The 16,520-nt window shown below is 38.1% G+C and overlaps 1 protein-coding gene across 1 annotated transcript in view; it reads left to right on the top strand.

The window, feature by feature from the left end:
• The window catches only part of IL1RAPL1 (interleukin 1 receptor accessory protein like 1), a 726,118-nt gene that overhangs the window by 508,725 nt on the left and 200,873 nt on the right, over positions 1-16,520 (top strand). The window contains exon 5 of the mRNA XM_032220482.1: positions 11,168-11,242. Within this exon, the coding sequence (XP_032076373.1) occupies positions 11,168-11,242 (75 nt within the window). The remainder of the gene's footprint in view (positions 1-11,167; positions 11,243-16,520) is intronic.

Here is a 16,520-nt window from a genome sequence, read left to right as displayed (position 1 = left end):
TGCCTCTGCCACCTCAGGTGTGAAATGTTGGCTGTTATGACAACATTTTTAATTTTTAATAAGCTCAGCCTCCAATATCTTACTTTCCTTAATAATGGGAGCAAAATGATTTGCTGGTCTCTCCCCATCCTTTTACTGGGGGGGGAGGGATTAACTCTTTCATTTCTGGCAGTGTTGCTCAAGGCCTGGGGAATGGGAGAGTGGCTGGGAGGTGGGGCTGGATGAGTGACATTGAGTTGGCCATGTCCACCCAGTCACATGACCACCTGGCAACACCTACCCAGCCAGTCATTTAGGCAGAGAATCGGTTGTTAAATTATTTGAATCCCACCATTTATCTGATGGGTGGCACACTTCTTGCCAGGGAACTGCACTGCTTCAGATGACCAGATGATCTGTGGATCATGACCACTCCAACCCCAGCACCACTGGGAAGTGGGGCACCGTGGCAACATAAAACACAGCTTCTTCCATATGTGGCCCAATGCACATGTGAAGGGGTCAAGTTGTGGCAACCACAGGACCCAAACGAAGAGGTCAACTGTCAATCGACTCCACCAAGACTGGCAGTGATACCTACTGCTGGGGGATGGTCCACTGTGCAGCAAAGGCTGTGGCCCCTGAGTCCACCAGGGCTGGATCTCTACCGCTCCCTGACCAGGCACGAACACACTTGCTGCCGGGATGAGGTGCTTCATGAGAGTCGGCTGTGGTGCAGGTGGCTGACCCGTTGCCAAGCAAGCCCAACTTATGGAGTTTTCTAGGCTGGGCCATGCCCGTTTCCCACTGCTGCTTTGTGTGCCATAGCAGGGCATTTGGCCACCATATGGCCCTGGCTACCGCAACACAGGCAAAGGACTTTGCAGCAGCACCAATCCTTTTAGGCTTGGGTCAAGTGAGGTTGTGCAACCCCCAACTGCATCAGCTTCCCCAGAGGCAGTACTAATGGTGCCATTTCGATGGGTGTGGATGGCTTCTGCATCAATGCAGAGACACAGGTGCATGAGCTCCTACAATATGCAAGGGGATTCAGTGTGTGTCAGCTTGTCCAGGAGATCCAATGAAAGTTCTTCCTGGAACTGGTCCATGAGCGCTGCCTCATTCCATTGCAAGTCCTGGCAGATCACCCAGAAGTCAGCTATGTGGTCTGTGAGCAATCCATGCCTCTGCTGCAACTCTCTCAGCCACCGGTTTGCCGTCTGGGCCCTAACAGGCTCCTCAAACATGGCCCTTAGCTGAAGACAAAACTTGGCTTAATGGTCCAGCAGTAGGTTGGACTGGGTCAGCAGGAATGTCATATAACATGCCACTGACTCTAACAAAGGGCTGATCAAAAAACCCACCTTATCCCAGTCGGTGGGGAAGTCCTCAGGCCAAAGGCTCATGTAAAGCTGGCACTGTTCAAAAACACTGGAAATTGGGCCAGCAAGCCATCAAATTTATCCAGCATCGCTACCAGACATTTGTAGCATGGCTAGGCTGCTTGCATCTTCATAGCCTGCAGGAGCTATGAGCTGGGCTAACTGCTCATTATCAGTGCACAGCTGATCCAAAGTCACCCAATGTGGTATGGAGGAGCAAGTTGAAGTGGAGGTCAGGAACAAAATATGATGACCTGGGGCAAGGCACAGAGGTAACACAGTCAGCTGATAGTTCAAATTGCCCCTTTATTGCTCTAACGTTCTCTCAAATTCTCCCATGTTATGGCAAGTCCCAGAGGAAAGTGATCACACACATACACACACAAACCCTCCTGCAGCCTCTGCCTGCAAGTAGTCCAGCAAAACGCTGTGACCACAATGGCTGCAAAGTAAGAAATCCTGTGGGGCAAGGGAATAGGTCAATGAGTCCAGGAAGCAAAGGAACAAGGCAATGGTTTCAAGAAGCAAAAAAGGAAGCAAGAAATAAATCAAGAAGTCCAGGAAACTCCAAACGTTGGCAACAGCACTCAAAACTCCATAAATTCAGTGTTTGTTCCTGACAAACGCCCTTCCCCACAACGTGTCCTTAAGTCTCAATACCCAGGTGTGCCTTATGAAGAGAGGCGGGGCACTCTCTTCCCGAGTCATTGGATTGTTCCTGCCTTCTCTGCACTTTCTGTGCTCGGGGATCAGGAGGGAGCCGTTCTTGCTCATTGCCTTCGCTCTGTCACTCCTCATGCCCTCTCTTGGTCGTCCTGGCCCTGTTCCTTCTTGCTAGTAAACCATCCCACTCCTGAGGGGCTCTGCCCTGCCTTCTCCCCACATTCCTCTGAAACCAACGAAGCCGTCCCCTCGGTCTCCCTCAGCTCAAGCTCTGGCTCATCTTCTTCCGCAGATTCAGGCTCCAACAGGAACAAGACAACATGTGTGACTAGAAAAATCAAATTAATCTGGAAATCTGTCTATAAAGAATGCTAGGTAATTAGTACATATTAAATTCTGATTTATTAATTTGGGATAAAATATTGATCCATGTAAATAATTATGTATAGAAAAACTTCTAGAAATATTCATTTTCCACCAAAGTAAAGTTTTGGGCCTTTACTTTGGTGGGTGTGGTTCATATCTAAAATGACTCAAGGACTTTCATAATACACATACATGGGGTGAAGGTTTGTTATTAATCCCAAATACCTTTATCCAGAAGTTTCATAGTCTTCAGTGGAGCTTCAACTACAGACAAATCTTTGTGAGTTGCAGTTTTTCTGCGGAATAACATGGAAAGGCTGGTGCTGTATTGTGATAAAGGTCCTTGTAAATCTATATTGAAATATGAAAAGACAATCTGCTCACCAAGCATATAAAAAAGACGAAATACTCTAGAAAAACCAAGAGCAGAATTTTAACACATCCTATATAGATTATGAAAATAGCATATTATTCTGCGTAGAGGTCACAAAGGTCTACGCAAACAAAACCTCAAGCCTCAAGCCTAAGGTAGCATACCTTACAATGGCAAGGTTGCTGTGAAACCAATTGATGTTATAGATAAGATTTGCCACACAATTTCTGTGACATGAACATTTTTAATCCCTTGCTGCTTAAAAACAGCATTATTTTTCACAGAGAAAGCTGCCACCTAGGGTCTGTGGCCTCCAGTAAGTAATGTATCAGTTCGTAAAATAAATGGAACTTGTTTTGCCTTATCCCGTCTTTTGTACTAGGATTATTAGAGCAGCTACTTTACTTTTTAGAGACCATGATAGAACTTTACTTTGAGAGGAGTTAATATATTTATAAGAAAAGTGTCTGCAGAAATACTATCTGATAAGAAATAATTGAGCTGAAACTGACATAAAAGACAAATCTACATTTTAATAATATACTGGGCAGTCTCTGAAAGATGACTACATAGTGATAATGTGGAGACTTTCTAAGGAAGTTGTGAATAACTACTATTAAATTAATACATTTTTTAAAAAGAAAAATACAAGAAAAAATACACATATTTCTCACTGAACCCATAAGCCATTTTTCCATGTAAATTTCTCTATTTTCATCGAATGCTATTGAAAAGTCCAGCCATCAAGCTATTTTTAATAAATTTGCACCAGACATTTTAACTCCTTATCTAGAAAGGCAGGATAAGAAAGATTATGGTTTGATAGCAAGAAATAATTATTATTTATATTTTATCACCACTAACCAATTAAACCAGCATGGCCTTCACTCCTTGCTATGCAAGGATAGGGATTCAAAAACTTGCAAATATATTTCTCTTTTCTGGCCCTTTTCATAATCAAACTACTAGTAGTAAATTATGGATTAATTAATCTATTCACTAGGAGTTGTTAACAGTCCTTCATAATAGCAGATTGTATCTCTGCAATCAGCCAATTCCATAAGATTTTATGCATGTCCCTTTCTTAAACAAGTTTGATATTGCTTCTAACTATTTGAATTAGATTTTATAGTATTCTCTTACCTATTTATTTATTTGAATTTATTAGTCACCTAACTCCAAAAGACAGCATCACCACCAGATGGATTTGGTAACTGGCTGACAAATCACAATGTATAGTCCTTAATGGAACTACATCTACATGGAGGGAAGTAAGCACTGGAATACCCCATGGTTCTGTTTGAGGCTCAGTACTCTTCAATATCTTCATAAATGATTTAGATGGGGAGATCATCAAATTTACAGACAACACCAAGCTGGCAGGAATAGTCAACACCCCAGAAGATAGACTCAAGACCCAGAAGGATTTTGGTAGATTTGAACACTGGGCCCCTTTTAACAAAGTGAAATTAAATGGAGAGAAAAGTAAAGTATTACACCTAAGCAAAAAAAAATATGCCTGTTCTCTATATTTTTTTTAAGATTCCAGAGAAAAAGACTCTGAGATGAAAGTGCAAGTTGTTTTGGAGTTTCAGATGTAATTGGTCTTGTTCTGGAAACAAACTTTTTCATAATAGATGGGGATAACCTAAAGATATTTCTACTTATGTTGGATTATCATTACCTTATTATGTCAATTGTTCTCCTTGGGTTCATTTAACCATAATTTCTCCTTTGGGAAAACACAGAAGCAAATAATTTCTCCTTGGGGAAAACACAGAAGCCTTTTGACTTCCTTTTTTTGATACAGTTGTGTGAAAAAGTCCTGCATGCTTTCAGTTTTAAGCTGTATTTCCATGTTTAATCAACTTTTCACTCATAGAAACCACACAAAAATTAGTACTTTGATGAAAATTTCTGTAGTCAGATTGAGATGCATAATTTTTATTAATATAACCAAAGTCTTTTTAAGGTTTTGAGTGAGTTTATGTGCTAAAACAAACACAACTTGAATTTTCGAGAATGTTAGGATCGAAAGTAGCCAATCAGCAGCAAGCTTTGATTGACCAATCAAAATGCACAGAGGCTAAATCTATGAGCCAATCAATGTTGTCATTCTCTCTGTCTATAAATAGGCATGAAAAGCATCAAGAAACTTAATTTAGCTCTGGCTGAGGGCAAGAATGAAGCCTTTGCTTTCACCAGTACTGAGCAGCAGCATCACATCATTGTGCTTCATAAAGTGGGTTACTCCTGTACAGAAATAGCCAAGACAGTGAAATGCCATTGCACCACAGTACGCAGAGTGGTTGAAAAATACCAAATAACTGGTTCAGTTGATGACAGACTCCGCTCTGGAAGACCAAGAAAGTTGACAAAATGGCAAGACTGGACTCTGCAATGCATTTTGATGGCTGATAGAAGCTCATCTCACCTCAGATTACAAGAATTTGGGGTGAAACATATGATGTAAACATGTGCACAAGTATAGTGCATCGCAGACTGCTTTCCAGAGGGCTCAAAGGCTGCAGGACTCGAAGTAAACCTTTGCTCACAAACGCTCACTGCTCTCATCGACATGCGTGGGCCAAGAAATATGCCAAGTGGACCCACGAACAGTGGGCCAAGGTCATCTTCAGTGACGAGAGCAATTTCTACTTGAGTGGGAATCAGTGCAATGAGTATGTCAGAAGAGTTCCAGCTGAAGAATTTAGGCTGTACTGTCTGAATCTATCTGTGAAGCATCCATTGCATGTGATGATCTGGGGCTGTATCGCTGCTTCTGGTATTGGTCGGATACAAATCACGCAGGGAATCATGAATTCCAAGCAGTATGTTGAAGTCCTGGAAAAGACCATGCTTCCTTCAGCTCAGCAACTTGTAGGGAAGGACTTTTACTTCCAGGATGACAACCAGCATACTGGTGCCTGCACGGAGCACCGGGTACCATTCCAGTATGATGCTCCAGAGGGTCCACCCACTGCCCGTGCTCCTTACCGGTATTTGAGCTCTTCGGCGCATATGCACACTTGCACGAAGAATACGGGGCCTGTGTGATGCTCCACTGAGCAGCTGGATCATCACAGAGGCATCATGGTGCATCGGAGGAGGTAAGGACGCATGTGCACGCTGTGCGTGTGCACGCACGTGCTACGCATGTTCATGTGGTGGACTCCGGGCCCCATTGCAGCGTACCAGTTGCATCGGGATCCGGAACCCACCACTGATGACAATGTTCCTTGTCATTGAGCAAAGTCCATCCATCAGTGGATGAAGAGTGGATGGTGAATGGTGTGGACAGTGGATGGTGTTTGACTCCTGGATTGGCCAGCTCAGAGCCCAGATTTGAACCCAATTAAGAACTTGTGGGCCAAGATTGGTTGCAAAATAAGCAAGAAGCATCCGAAGACCAAGCAGGAGCTGATTGAATCTATTATTGCAGTCTGGCACCACATTGTTACCAAAGATCACATGCAAAGGCTTCTACAGTCTATGCCAAAGCAATGCTGCCTGGTGATAAGCAATAAGGGTTGGCCAATTTCATATTAGTAACCATGTTTGGTTACCTAAATGATCCTTTTCCGGGCCACAAACAATAAAAAATGTTAACAAAACACTAACATCAGCCTTAGTAATTGCAACACGTATGCCACTGGATATGCATTATTTAATCTGTTTTCATAGTCATTGTAACCATGCATTGTAAGCATGCAAGAAAAGTCACAATCCCCATCCAAACAGCACCAAATTGCAAAAAGCTTATGCTTTTCACTTAAAAACCACCAGTATTTATTTGAATATAACAATATTTACATAGCAGTTAGCATAAAATATCATAAAATCAATAGCCTATCCCCAAAAAGTCATAAACCGTAAACCATAAAGCATGCAGGACTTTTTCACACTTTTTCATACTGTATGTGCTACTTAGCTGTGGTTCTAAGGGAATTATACCAGTATTCAATCTTCTATAAATCTCCTTTTAACTCTTAGTTAAAATCTCTTTATGTGCACACATTGGTTCTTAAGCTGTTCACCATTTCTCCCCTCTCTTTGTAATAGAGTGTAATTTTACTTGAAATATATTTTTAAGAGGTTACCAATCCCCGAGCTACAGCTATTGCTTAATAATCGAATAGCTCAATTGTTAGAGCTATTATGTCAGTAAAGTCAGAGTAATTAGATTTTATTTGATTTAGAACATCTTCCTTCATTACAGAAGAGCCAATAAACTAGAAATTCAAGTGAGTTATATGTCTACTATTCTACATCAGTCCTTCTAAGAGCAATCTCAGCTAGAGAATATTGACAGCACTGTAACTAATATGGGTTGTTGAGAACAAGGCAAAAGCATGCTCAAGGGAACCCTAAAGTTTTCAGAAGTACAACAAATATTTTGCAGAATTAAAACAAAGGGAACCAGAAGAAAAGGAAATATAAGACTGTGATGGAATGGAGTATCCAGTGGGAACAAGGTGAGAATGATGAGATAAAGCATTAACCAGGAACATTTCATACAAGACTTTAAATAAATATTCCATTTTGCTCTTCTGGTGTAATTTGGCACCTTAGGAAATTGAGAAAATATATGGTGACTAAATAAAACTAGATCTTTATGACAGTTATAAACCAGCATATTAGTAATACCTTTAATATCGCTGGTTAAATTTAACTAGAAGGTCACCTGATCCCCGCCTTAAAGATACAAACTGGAGCACTTTGAAAATTGAAAGGAATGTCATCAAATTGCTTACTCAGAACAACTCCCTTCAGTTGGCATCAAAATCTTTATGTTTGAAGGGTGCTCACTCCATCAACTCTCATCACATAGATAAAAGCAATGAAAAAGGTAAAAGACAGTAATTAATAATTGTGCAATTTTCAGGATATTGTTAGAATCAACTTTCTAGTTCTTCACCTTCAGCTTGAACAGCTGAGGTGGTGGAGGTTTCCTGGGGCAGCTGTAGCTTATGCCACTTGCACTGCCTAACTGGGTCATACTGGTGCAGCTGGCACTTTCCAAGGCAGCTGTGACTGTATACATGAAAATTTCCAAGGTTGAATGCAGTGGTTTCCTTCTTGCAGCCCAGAGTCATGCCATACAAAAAAGCCCTTGAGACGTAACAAGGTAAGCAGTCCCAGAGCCACATGTGTCTGGGTTAATTTGCCACACTACCAGACAAAGTGCAGGGCAGTCAAAAGATATGGAGTAGAATAGGCAGGTTGGAGCAGTTGAAGCGGAGGCAGTCCTTTATCTTGAAAGAGTTACCTTGGAAATCAAGGCGCAAGGCTGGGAGGAGTGAAGCTGAAAATGACTTGGATTGAGGTAGCTCCTTGGCTAATGACCAATGGAATTCAGTTAACAATGACAATATGGAGTGTTGGGATTGCTGGTGCAATCATGTGAGCTTTATGGCATCATTACTTAGTAATTGAAATTTCAGTTCCAATTGCCATTGAAGTCGAGGACCATCTTTTACATTGAAGAATCTGACATTACCTAAAATGGAAGAATGGTAGTGGTGTTGATGGAGCTGACTGAGATGACAAAATTGATAGCTTTGATTAGATAAAAGATACTGATTCATTTTAATGATGATTGGAAACCCCTTTTGAACTTTATCCATGAAACAGAAAAAAAATGAAATTTGACATATGGATTTGATGATTAGAAGTTGTAGATAATAAAAATAAAAACATTGTAAACTTACTGTAAGAATTTAATGTAAATCTGATTTACATTATCTGAAAGAAAGTTGTATGTATTTGTTTTCTTTATTTTTTTCTGTACTTATAGCTTTGTTCTCTGTTTCTTGATTTGTTTCTTGTTCTCTGATTCTCTGAAAAGATAATCAAGCAACGAATCAGTGAACACCTAGAAGCAAAGTAATTATCAAAAGCCAACATGGCTTTGTCAAAAACAGATCATGGCAGACTAAACTTATTGCATTCTTTGACAAAGTGAAGAAATTAGTGGACCAGAGGAATGCTGTCTATATAATTTACTTGGACTTCAGTAAGGCATCTGATAAAGTAGACCATAACCAGTGGTGAGTACGGGTGTACCGGTGCCTGCATGGACCACTGGGTACCGTTCCAGTGTGTGCTCTGGAGGACCCACCCACCCACCTGAGCTCCTTACCTGTATTTGAGCTCTTCAGCACTTCCACTCATGCGCACTGAGCAGCTGGAGTGTCGCAGAGGCGTTGCAAAAAGTAAGGACGTATGTGCATACTGCACATGTGTGCGCATGCGCTGCACACATTCACGTGGATGCTGGGCCCTGTTGCAACCGTACCAGTTGCAATGGGATCCGGAACCCACCACTGACCATAACCTACTACTAAATAAAGTAGAAGAATGTGGGTTAGACAACATCACCACCAGATGGATTCATAACTGGCTGACCAATCACACTCAATGAGTAGTCCTCAATGGAAGTGCATCTACATGGAGGGAAATATGCAGCGGAGTACCTCAAGACTCTGTTTTAGGCCCAGTACTCTTCAACATCTTCATCATTGATTTGGACGAGGGGATAAATGGGGAACTCATCAAATTTGCAGATGACACCAAGCTGGCAGGGATACCCGACACTCCAGAAAATAGGCTTCAGATACAGAAGTATCTTGACACACATAAACATTGGGCGTTATCTAACAAAATAAAATTCAACGGTGAAAAAAACCGGGATCCTGAACCCACCACTGTGATAGGGCAATGCCTCGCATGCCCTAAAAAATGGCTCCACGTGCCATCTGTGGCACACATGCCATAAGTTTGCCATCATGGGTATATGTGGTACCCTGCTCAATAGTAGTAACTTTTAGAGGGATCTTGGAATCCTAGAGGACAACCATTTAAATAGGAGCCAGCAGTGTGCAGCAGCTGCCAAAAAAGCCAACACAGTTCTAGGCTGCATAAACAGAGAGATGGAATCAAGATCACGTGAAGTGTTAATACCACTTTATAATGTCTTGGTAAGGCCACACGTGGAATACTGCATTCAGTTTTGGTCGTCACAATGTAAAAAAGATGTGGAGACTCTAGAAAGAGTGCAGAAAAGAACAACAAAGATGATTAGGGGACTGGAGGCTAAAACATGAAGAACAGTTGCAGGAACTGGGTATGTCTAGTTTAATGAAAAGAAGGACTAAAGGAGACTAGCAGTGTTCCAATATCTCAGGGATTACTACAAAGAAGAGGGAGTCAAATTATTATCCAAAGCACCTGATCAAGGAGAGAAGCAACTTAGAACTGAGGAAAAATTTCCTGACAGTTAGAACAATGAATCAGTGGAATAACTTGTCTCCAGAAGTTGTGAGTGCTCCAACACTGGAAGTTTTTAAGAAGATGTTGGATAACCATTTGTCTGCAGTGGTGTAGGGTTTCCTGCCCTAGGGTTGGACCAGAAGACCTTCAAGGTCCCTTCCAACTCTGTTATTGTATTCTATTCTATTCATTTTTTCTCTTTCTCATTTTAATTATTCATTTCTGTTATTTTATCTTTCTTTAAAAATTAATAAAATTATTGTAACACAAGGTCTACCTGAATATATACATATTCCAGTGCGCTTGTATGTGTAACACATACACACATTGTAACAACACTTGATGGTTCACAAAACAGTAAAAACAAAAGAAACTCCCAATTATAAAATAAAATTTAATAAAAAGGCATATAAAACGCCAGGGCAGCTCTCTGTCATGCATCTACCCACCTTGCTGCACTGCTGCCTTATTATATCTCAATGCTTGTGAGAAGAGCCAGCAATTCAAGATCTTCTTAAAGACAAGGAGGGTGGGGAACTGCTACAGAAAAGACACAGTTCTAGGCCCTGCTAGATGACAACATTTAAGGGAAGGGACCTGGAGCTCCTCCAACATCATTTACCCTCAGATAAAGGTTATCCTGTACATAGCCTGACATTTATGGGGCAACTGCAACCCCATGTAGAATACATCACAGTAATTCAACTAAGCAGTGATGTAGGGTGCTGCTGATTCTTTAATGCACTGATGATGTGCTTTTGTATTTATGCAAACATCTATGTCTTCTTAGCTGACTTAAATCCTCTTTCTGCTGCCATTAAGGTTTCAATAGTTTCAAATAGCTTTGCAAACACTCTCTCTGTCTGTTTGAACTTTTTTTGTCTTTCTCATGTCTTTTCCCGCATTTTTTACATCTAAGTTTACTTTCTTGATCTCTTCTTATTAAATCTGCTGTGTAGAAGAAGCCTGTTGTTACTATGTTTTTTTTTTTTTAAATAAAGCCTCTTACAACTTCTAACTCTTTGGATAATTGTGTGACTGTGTCTTATTGAAAGTACCCTGCATTTACCAACTGAAATATTCTTGTTCAAGAATGTTCTAAAAGAATAAATATGTCTCTGTTTTTTTCTAGCCCCACTTACAGAAAAACCACCAAAGCTTTTGTATCCTTTGGAGAGTAAACTAACAATTCAAGAGACACAGCTGGGTAAGTGACATTCTAAAAGTACTGATTTTGTCTGATCTTAAAATTAAAAAAAGATACTTACATTAGTTTCTATGCAGATTATTGTAATAATTGTTTATTTACTTAACTATACAATACTTGCTGTATAAAGTGTCCTATTCCTTTAGTTATCTAAAAGTAAATAAAGAGTTGTCTGTGGTTGAAACGCTGTATAAAATAAGTGTTCCAGATGATGAATTGTGTTGTTTACTAAGAAAACTGTTGAATAAGCCAGAAAATGAATTTAATTTGACTACACTCCACTACAAAATTTAAGTTTTTCTTAAAGCATTCTGTCAGAAATAATGTTTTGCATTTGGTAAGATATATTTTCACACTGTCAAAACAGATTAGTTGTACTATAGACAGATTATTCCAGTAATCAGTGGTCTGTCATTGTGAGACTTGACTTTTTGGTTCTTGACAAATTGTGTTATTGCTTCCATCCTTATTCTTCCCTGATGACAGAGCCAGGCTAGCCTAATGGTACTGGATGAAGGGAGTTATTTAGTTTTCCTCTGTTCCTGCAGAAATTACAGGTTATTGCTTATTTTAAGATTCACATTTCAATTTTTCCCATAGTAAAGTCCTTAGTTGATAAAATTTACACTTCATGAAAGTATATATTTTCACATATAGAGCCATCCTTTTCCCAATGACACGAAAGCTAAAATATATTAATTCAAAGGCAATATTTTATTAATATTACAATCTTAAACCAGTATTTTACATTAGATGTTCTAAATGAGATATTTTCAGTTACATCTATGTAAAACCAGTAATTTTGAGGAACGTATTTTGATTGGAAACTTTTGAAGCTTTGAATCTAAATATTATATATTTAAATAATAACTGTGCATTGAATCTTATTGATTAAATATTATGAAAACCATTTTAATTTGTAGGATGCAAGATTATCACTTGATCATTATCACATTATTGTTGTATATTCTTTTGTATTGCTTTGCAACTTTAATATCTACTATATACAGTATTTATTATATCTGTCATATTTAATTATGATAGTGCTATCTCTTCTGAATCACTCTAAAATCATAGCAGAATGTTGTGTGAATTTGTTTCTTTATCATTCTGATTTGATTAGAAGACCTCTTTCTCTTCAAAAAATGAGTACAGCCACTTAAATTGAATTTCAAATCAAACTTGTTTTTAGTTACTGACCTAAAATGATTTTCACGGTCATTATAATATAACACGGTCATTGTAATATATATATTACAAAACTGACTGCTGGGGCTGCCAATAGATTTGAACTTTCAGCATAAAGTGAAATATCATTCAAATAACACAATGTTAAAGGACTTTTCCTGAGACACATATGCATATTTGGCAGCGGGCTGTTAGTCTTTTTCATATCAAGATTTTATTTAATGAACAAAGCTACTTTTAAATTAATCTGGGATGCATGATCATTTTCCCCACCTGATATTATTTTTCCCTTGTAGAAATATTTTTAGATGATAACATTAAATCCTAACTAATCACACTTCAGTTCAGCTATATTAGTATAATGCCACATCTTTTCTGGGTAGTTTTTTTATTAGTAGGTTGATTGAGAAGATGAGATAAGATGCCTTTGGCTAAAAGATGTGATTGCAGCTCTGTCTGGCCACGACTCACAGTCTGTTCAATTACAAAATATCCCAGTGAATAAAAAACCTGTCTGCATTCATTGTTCATATTTACATTAGAGAGTGTAGCAACCATATTATATATGAACATGGAGAATAACATTCATCTTGCATGCATTTTTTGATAGGTTTACAGTATATGTGGCCTTTCGGCTGGACCTGTTTTTTGTCCTAGCCACATTTTAACCTCTGTATTAGATGATAAATCATTGTTTCTGCTTTATCTGACTAAATAAATAATGGGGTTTATATGGTACATGATAAATAAGCTTTTTTTCTTAATCCTTGGAGACACTTTGACAGCTATGAAACCTAGTTACTGCTTCATTTCAAAAGCTTTTGTAATCTATGGGGTTCTTTTTACATTTTTAGTGACATGGAAGCTAAATATTTAATTACCTGCTTCTTTTCCATTAATCACTTATTTACCATTAATTATTCTCTTATAGCTGTCCCACTTCCCCGCCACAAGACTCTCATAGAGATAAATGATTTAAAATCAGAGAAATATGCAAAAGCAAACCTGAGCTATGCCAGAGCAAAGCATATCCAGTTAATCAGTGAATATACTCGAATACTTTTATAAATTAAAATTCAACAAAATTTTCATTGCACCATCTGCAGTATATATCAGTCCAAAAAAGCTTATAATATAATATTTTCTTTAAAAAAATTTAAGGATAATTCTTGGATTAAAATGACCATTGGAGTTAGAGAAAATTATTGCACACTTTATGAAGCAATTTCTATTCTTTTTCAGTTTGTTGCTAGTGATACTTTAAAAAAAAGACTTTTCTAAGAATATAGCAGTGGAATTATGAATTAAAATACATTTAGTGCATGTGTAATTATACTATTGGTGTATTTATTTTAATGGGAATATGAATCATTCCTAGCACAATACTATAAAGCTGAATGCACTATTAATGGTCTTATCCTTGTTTTAAAAAACAAGCTAGAGTATAAGACTTGCTCGCCTATCTAATATTATTTCTTCCTCTGCTCTTTACTCATTTCTTCACCTTCCAGCAATTCATAAAGAAATTTGATACTTTTCTGGAAATCCAATCACTGCTGATATTATTATTATTATTATCATACACTTTATTCATTAAACATGAAACTCAGTCAACTGAACATTCAAAAAAGCATCGAAATACTATTGACTGGTGCTAGTGGTTGATATGGGTTGCTGCCTGCATCCTAGGTATCAACCAAGTACCTTCTTAAAATATATGATGTTCCAAGTAGCCCAGCTTTTTGCAGTTCCGCTGGTGTTATTGCAGGAAGCTGAAATTTGTTGGTATATCTTATAAAGTTCTTGGACATGGTACCAAATGCTCCAATGACAAGAGGTGTCACTGTTACATATTTCATCCATAATTGTGTCGTTTCAATGGCCAGGTCATGGTATTTTGTGATTTTTTCCCCAATTCTTTTTCTTTGACTCTGACATCTGGTACCGCAATGTCAATAAATTGTATGTTTTGGTTTTCAACAACTATGATATCTGGCGTGTTGTGTTCCAAATGACGATCCATCTGTATTTGAAAGTCCCACAAGATCAGCTTCTCATTTTCGATAACTTTTTCCACTTCATATTCCCATGGCTTTCTAGATACAGGTAAATTGTATTTTTTACATAATGACCAGTGGATTAATTTAGCAACTTGGTCATGTCTAGCTTTGTAATCAGTTTGTGCAATTTTGCTGCCTTCACATATTAAATGGGAAACAGTTTCAACTTTGTCATTGCAAAGTCCTCAATTTGGATTGTCAGTGGATTTTTGTATCTTTGCTTTCTTTCATGGCATTAGTTTGTAGTGCTTGTTCTTGAGCCGCGAGAATTAAACCTTCCATTTCTTTCTTGATAGTACCCATATTAAATCATGCCCATGTAAGGTTGTCATCACATTTTCTTTCAATATTTTTCAAGTGTTGTCCATGGAAAGCTTTGGTTTTCCATCTATTTAATCTGTCATTCAGCTGTTTTTCCTTATATTCTGCCTTTGTTTCTGTTGTTTTTATAATGTTCTTCATTTTCACAGCCTGTTGCAATTTTCTGTACTTTGGTTCACATAATCATTCAAACTTCATTTTTCTTCTTCTACAGTTTGATGGATTTGCAATAGACCCTTGCCTCCTATTTTTTTGGCAGGTACAACCTGTCGATGTCACTTCATGGATGTAAAGCGTTGTACATATTCAAAAGTTTGTGCGTTTTCCAGTCCAAGTTTTCCAGTTAAGCCAAAGTCCAGTTGATGATTCCAGCTGAGTAGCGTATCACTGGAACTGCCCATGTATTATGGCTTTAATGATATTTCCAGCATGATATATTTCTTTTTAATTGTCTCTTTGGCTTTTCCGTTCAAGATGTTATCTGTTTCCAATATGCCTAGGTACTTGTAACTATCATTCTTTGCTAATGCTTTCACTATGTTTCCATTTCCCAGTTCTATTCCTTCCATTTTTTCTATTTTTCCTTGCTGCATAGATAATATAGCATATTTTTCAAGTCCAAAGTTCATTTCGATGTCGCTGTTGAACAGTTGAACTCAGTTTAGTATTAATTTAAGTTCAGTGGGGCTTTTTGCATACATTTTTAAGTGATCCATGTATAGTAGATGGTTCATCTTGCCATGTTGGCTTGAGATTTGGTATCCCAGTTTTGTGTTTCTTAGGATTATTGTCAGTGGAATTAATGCGATGTTGAAGAGTAGTGGTGAAAGTGAGTCCCCCTGGAAGATTCCTCATCTAATATTGACTTCACCAATGTTCTCCCCATTTGCTGTTAGAACTGTTTTCTTTTTTGCATATTTGCTTTCAAAAATGTACAGATATATTTGCTGATTCCAAAGTTTTCCAAACAGGGTAATGAGTCAAATGCCTTCTTGTAATCAATCCATGCTATATTTAAATTTGTTTTTCTTCATTTTGCATTTTTAGTACCATTTTGTCAATGAGCAGCTGATATTTTGTTCCCCTTGATATTTTATGATTTCCTTTTTGTTCTACTGGATACAACCTGTTTTCCATCAAATGATTGAATATTGAATTTGCCAGTATTCTTGTAAAAAGTTTGAACGTTGTTGGCAAACAAGTAATTGGGCAATGGTTGCTTGGTCAGCCCTTTTCTGGATCTTTCATTATCATATACGTTCAGCTAGCTGTTAACCATTAGGGTGTTGGTGTTGGACTCGACATTTTCATGATATTGTTTTATTCGTCCTTCGCATTTTTCAATTTTCTTTGCTATTGTACGTTGTTTTAGTTCTTCCATGATTTCCATTATTGTTTTTTCCTCCAGGTTGTATTTTTTGTGTAAACTATTTTTCAGCTTTTTGTTCTTTCATTTTACTTCAGTATTTCAGATTGCTGACATCCCCGCATAGTTATTTTATTTTATTTTAAAGTTGAATTTTCTACTTTGGTGTTCAAGTGGGTTTCTTTTTTGGCATTTTATAACCCAGTTCTGCAGTTATAACGGCGGCTGTGCTATACATTAGTTGGTTGGTTTCATATAGTGTGCTGGATAGGATGGAAGTTAAAATGTTGTTCATAGCAATTAACAGATCTTTCACTCGTTTGCTATGCACTTCACAAAATAG

Source organism: Thamnophis elegans, chromosome 6, assembly GCF_009769535.1.
Source record: "Thamnophis elegans isolate rThaEle1 chromosome 6, rThaEle1.pri, whole genome shotgun sequence".
NCBI classification, from domain to species: Eukaryota; Metazoa; Chordata; class Lepidosauria; order Squamata; family Colubridae; genus Thamnophis; species Thamnophis elegans.
The sequence above is the reverse complement of the archived record's forward strand: the minus strand, read 5'-3'. Positions and strand labels throughout refer to the sequence as shown.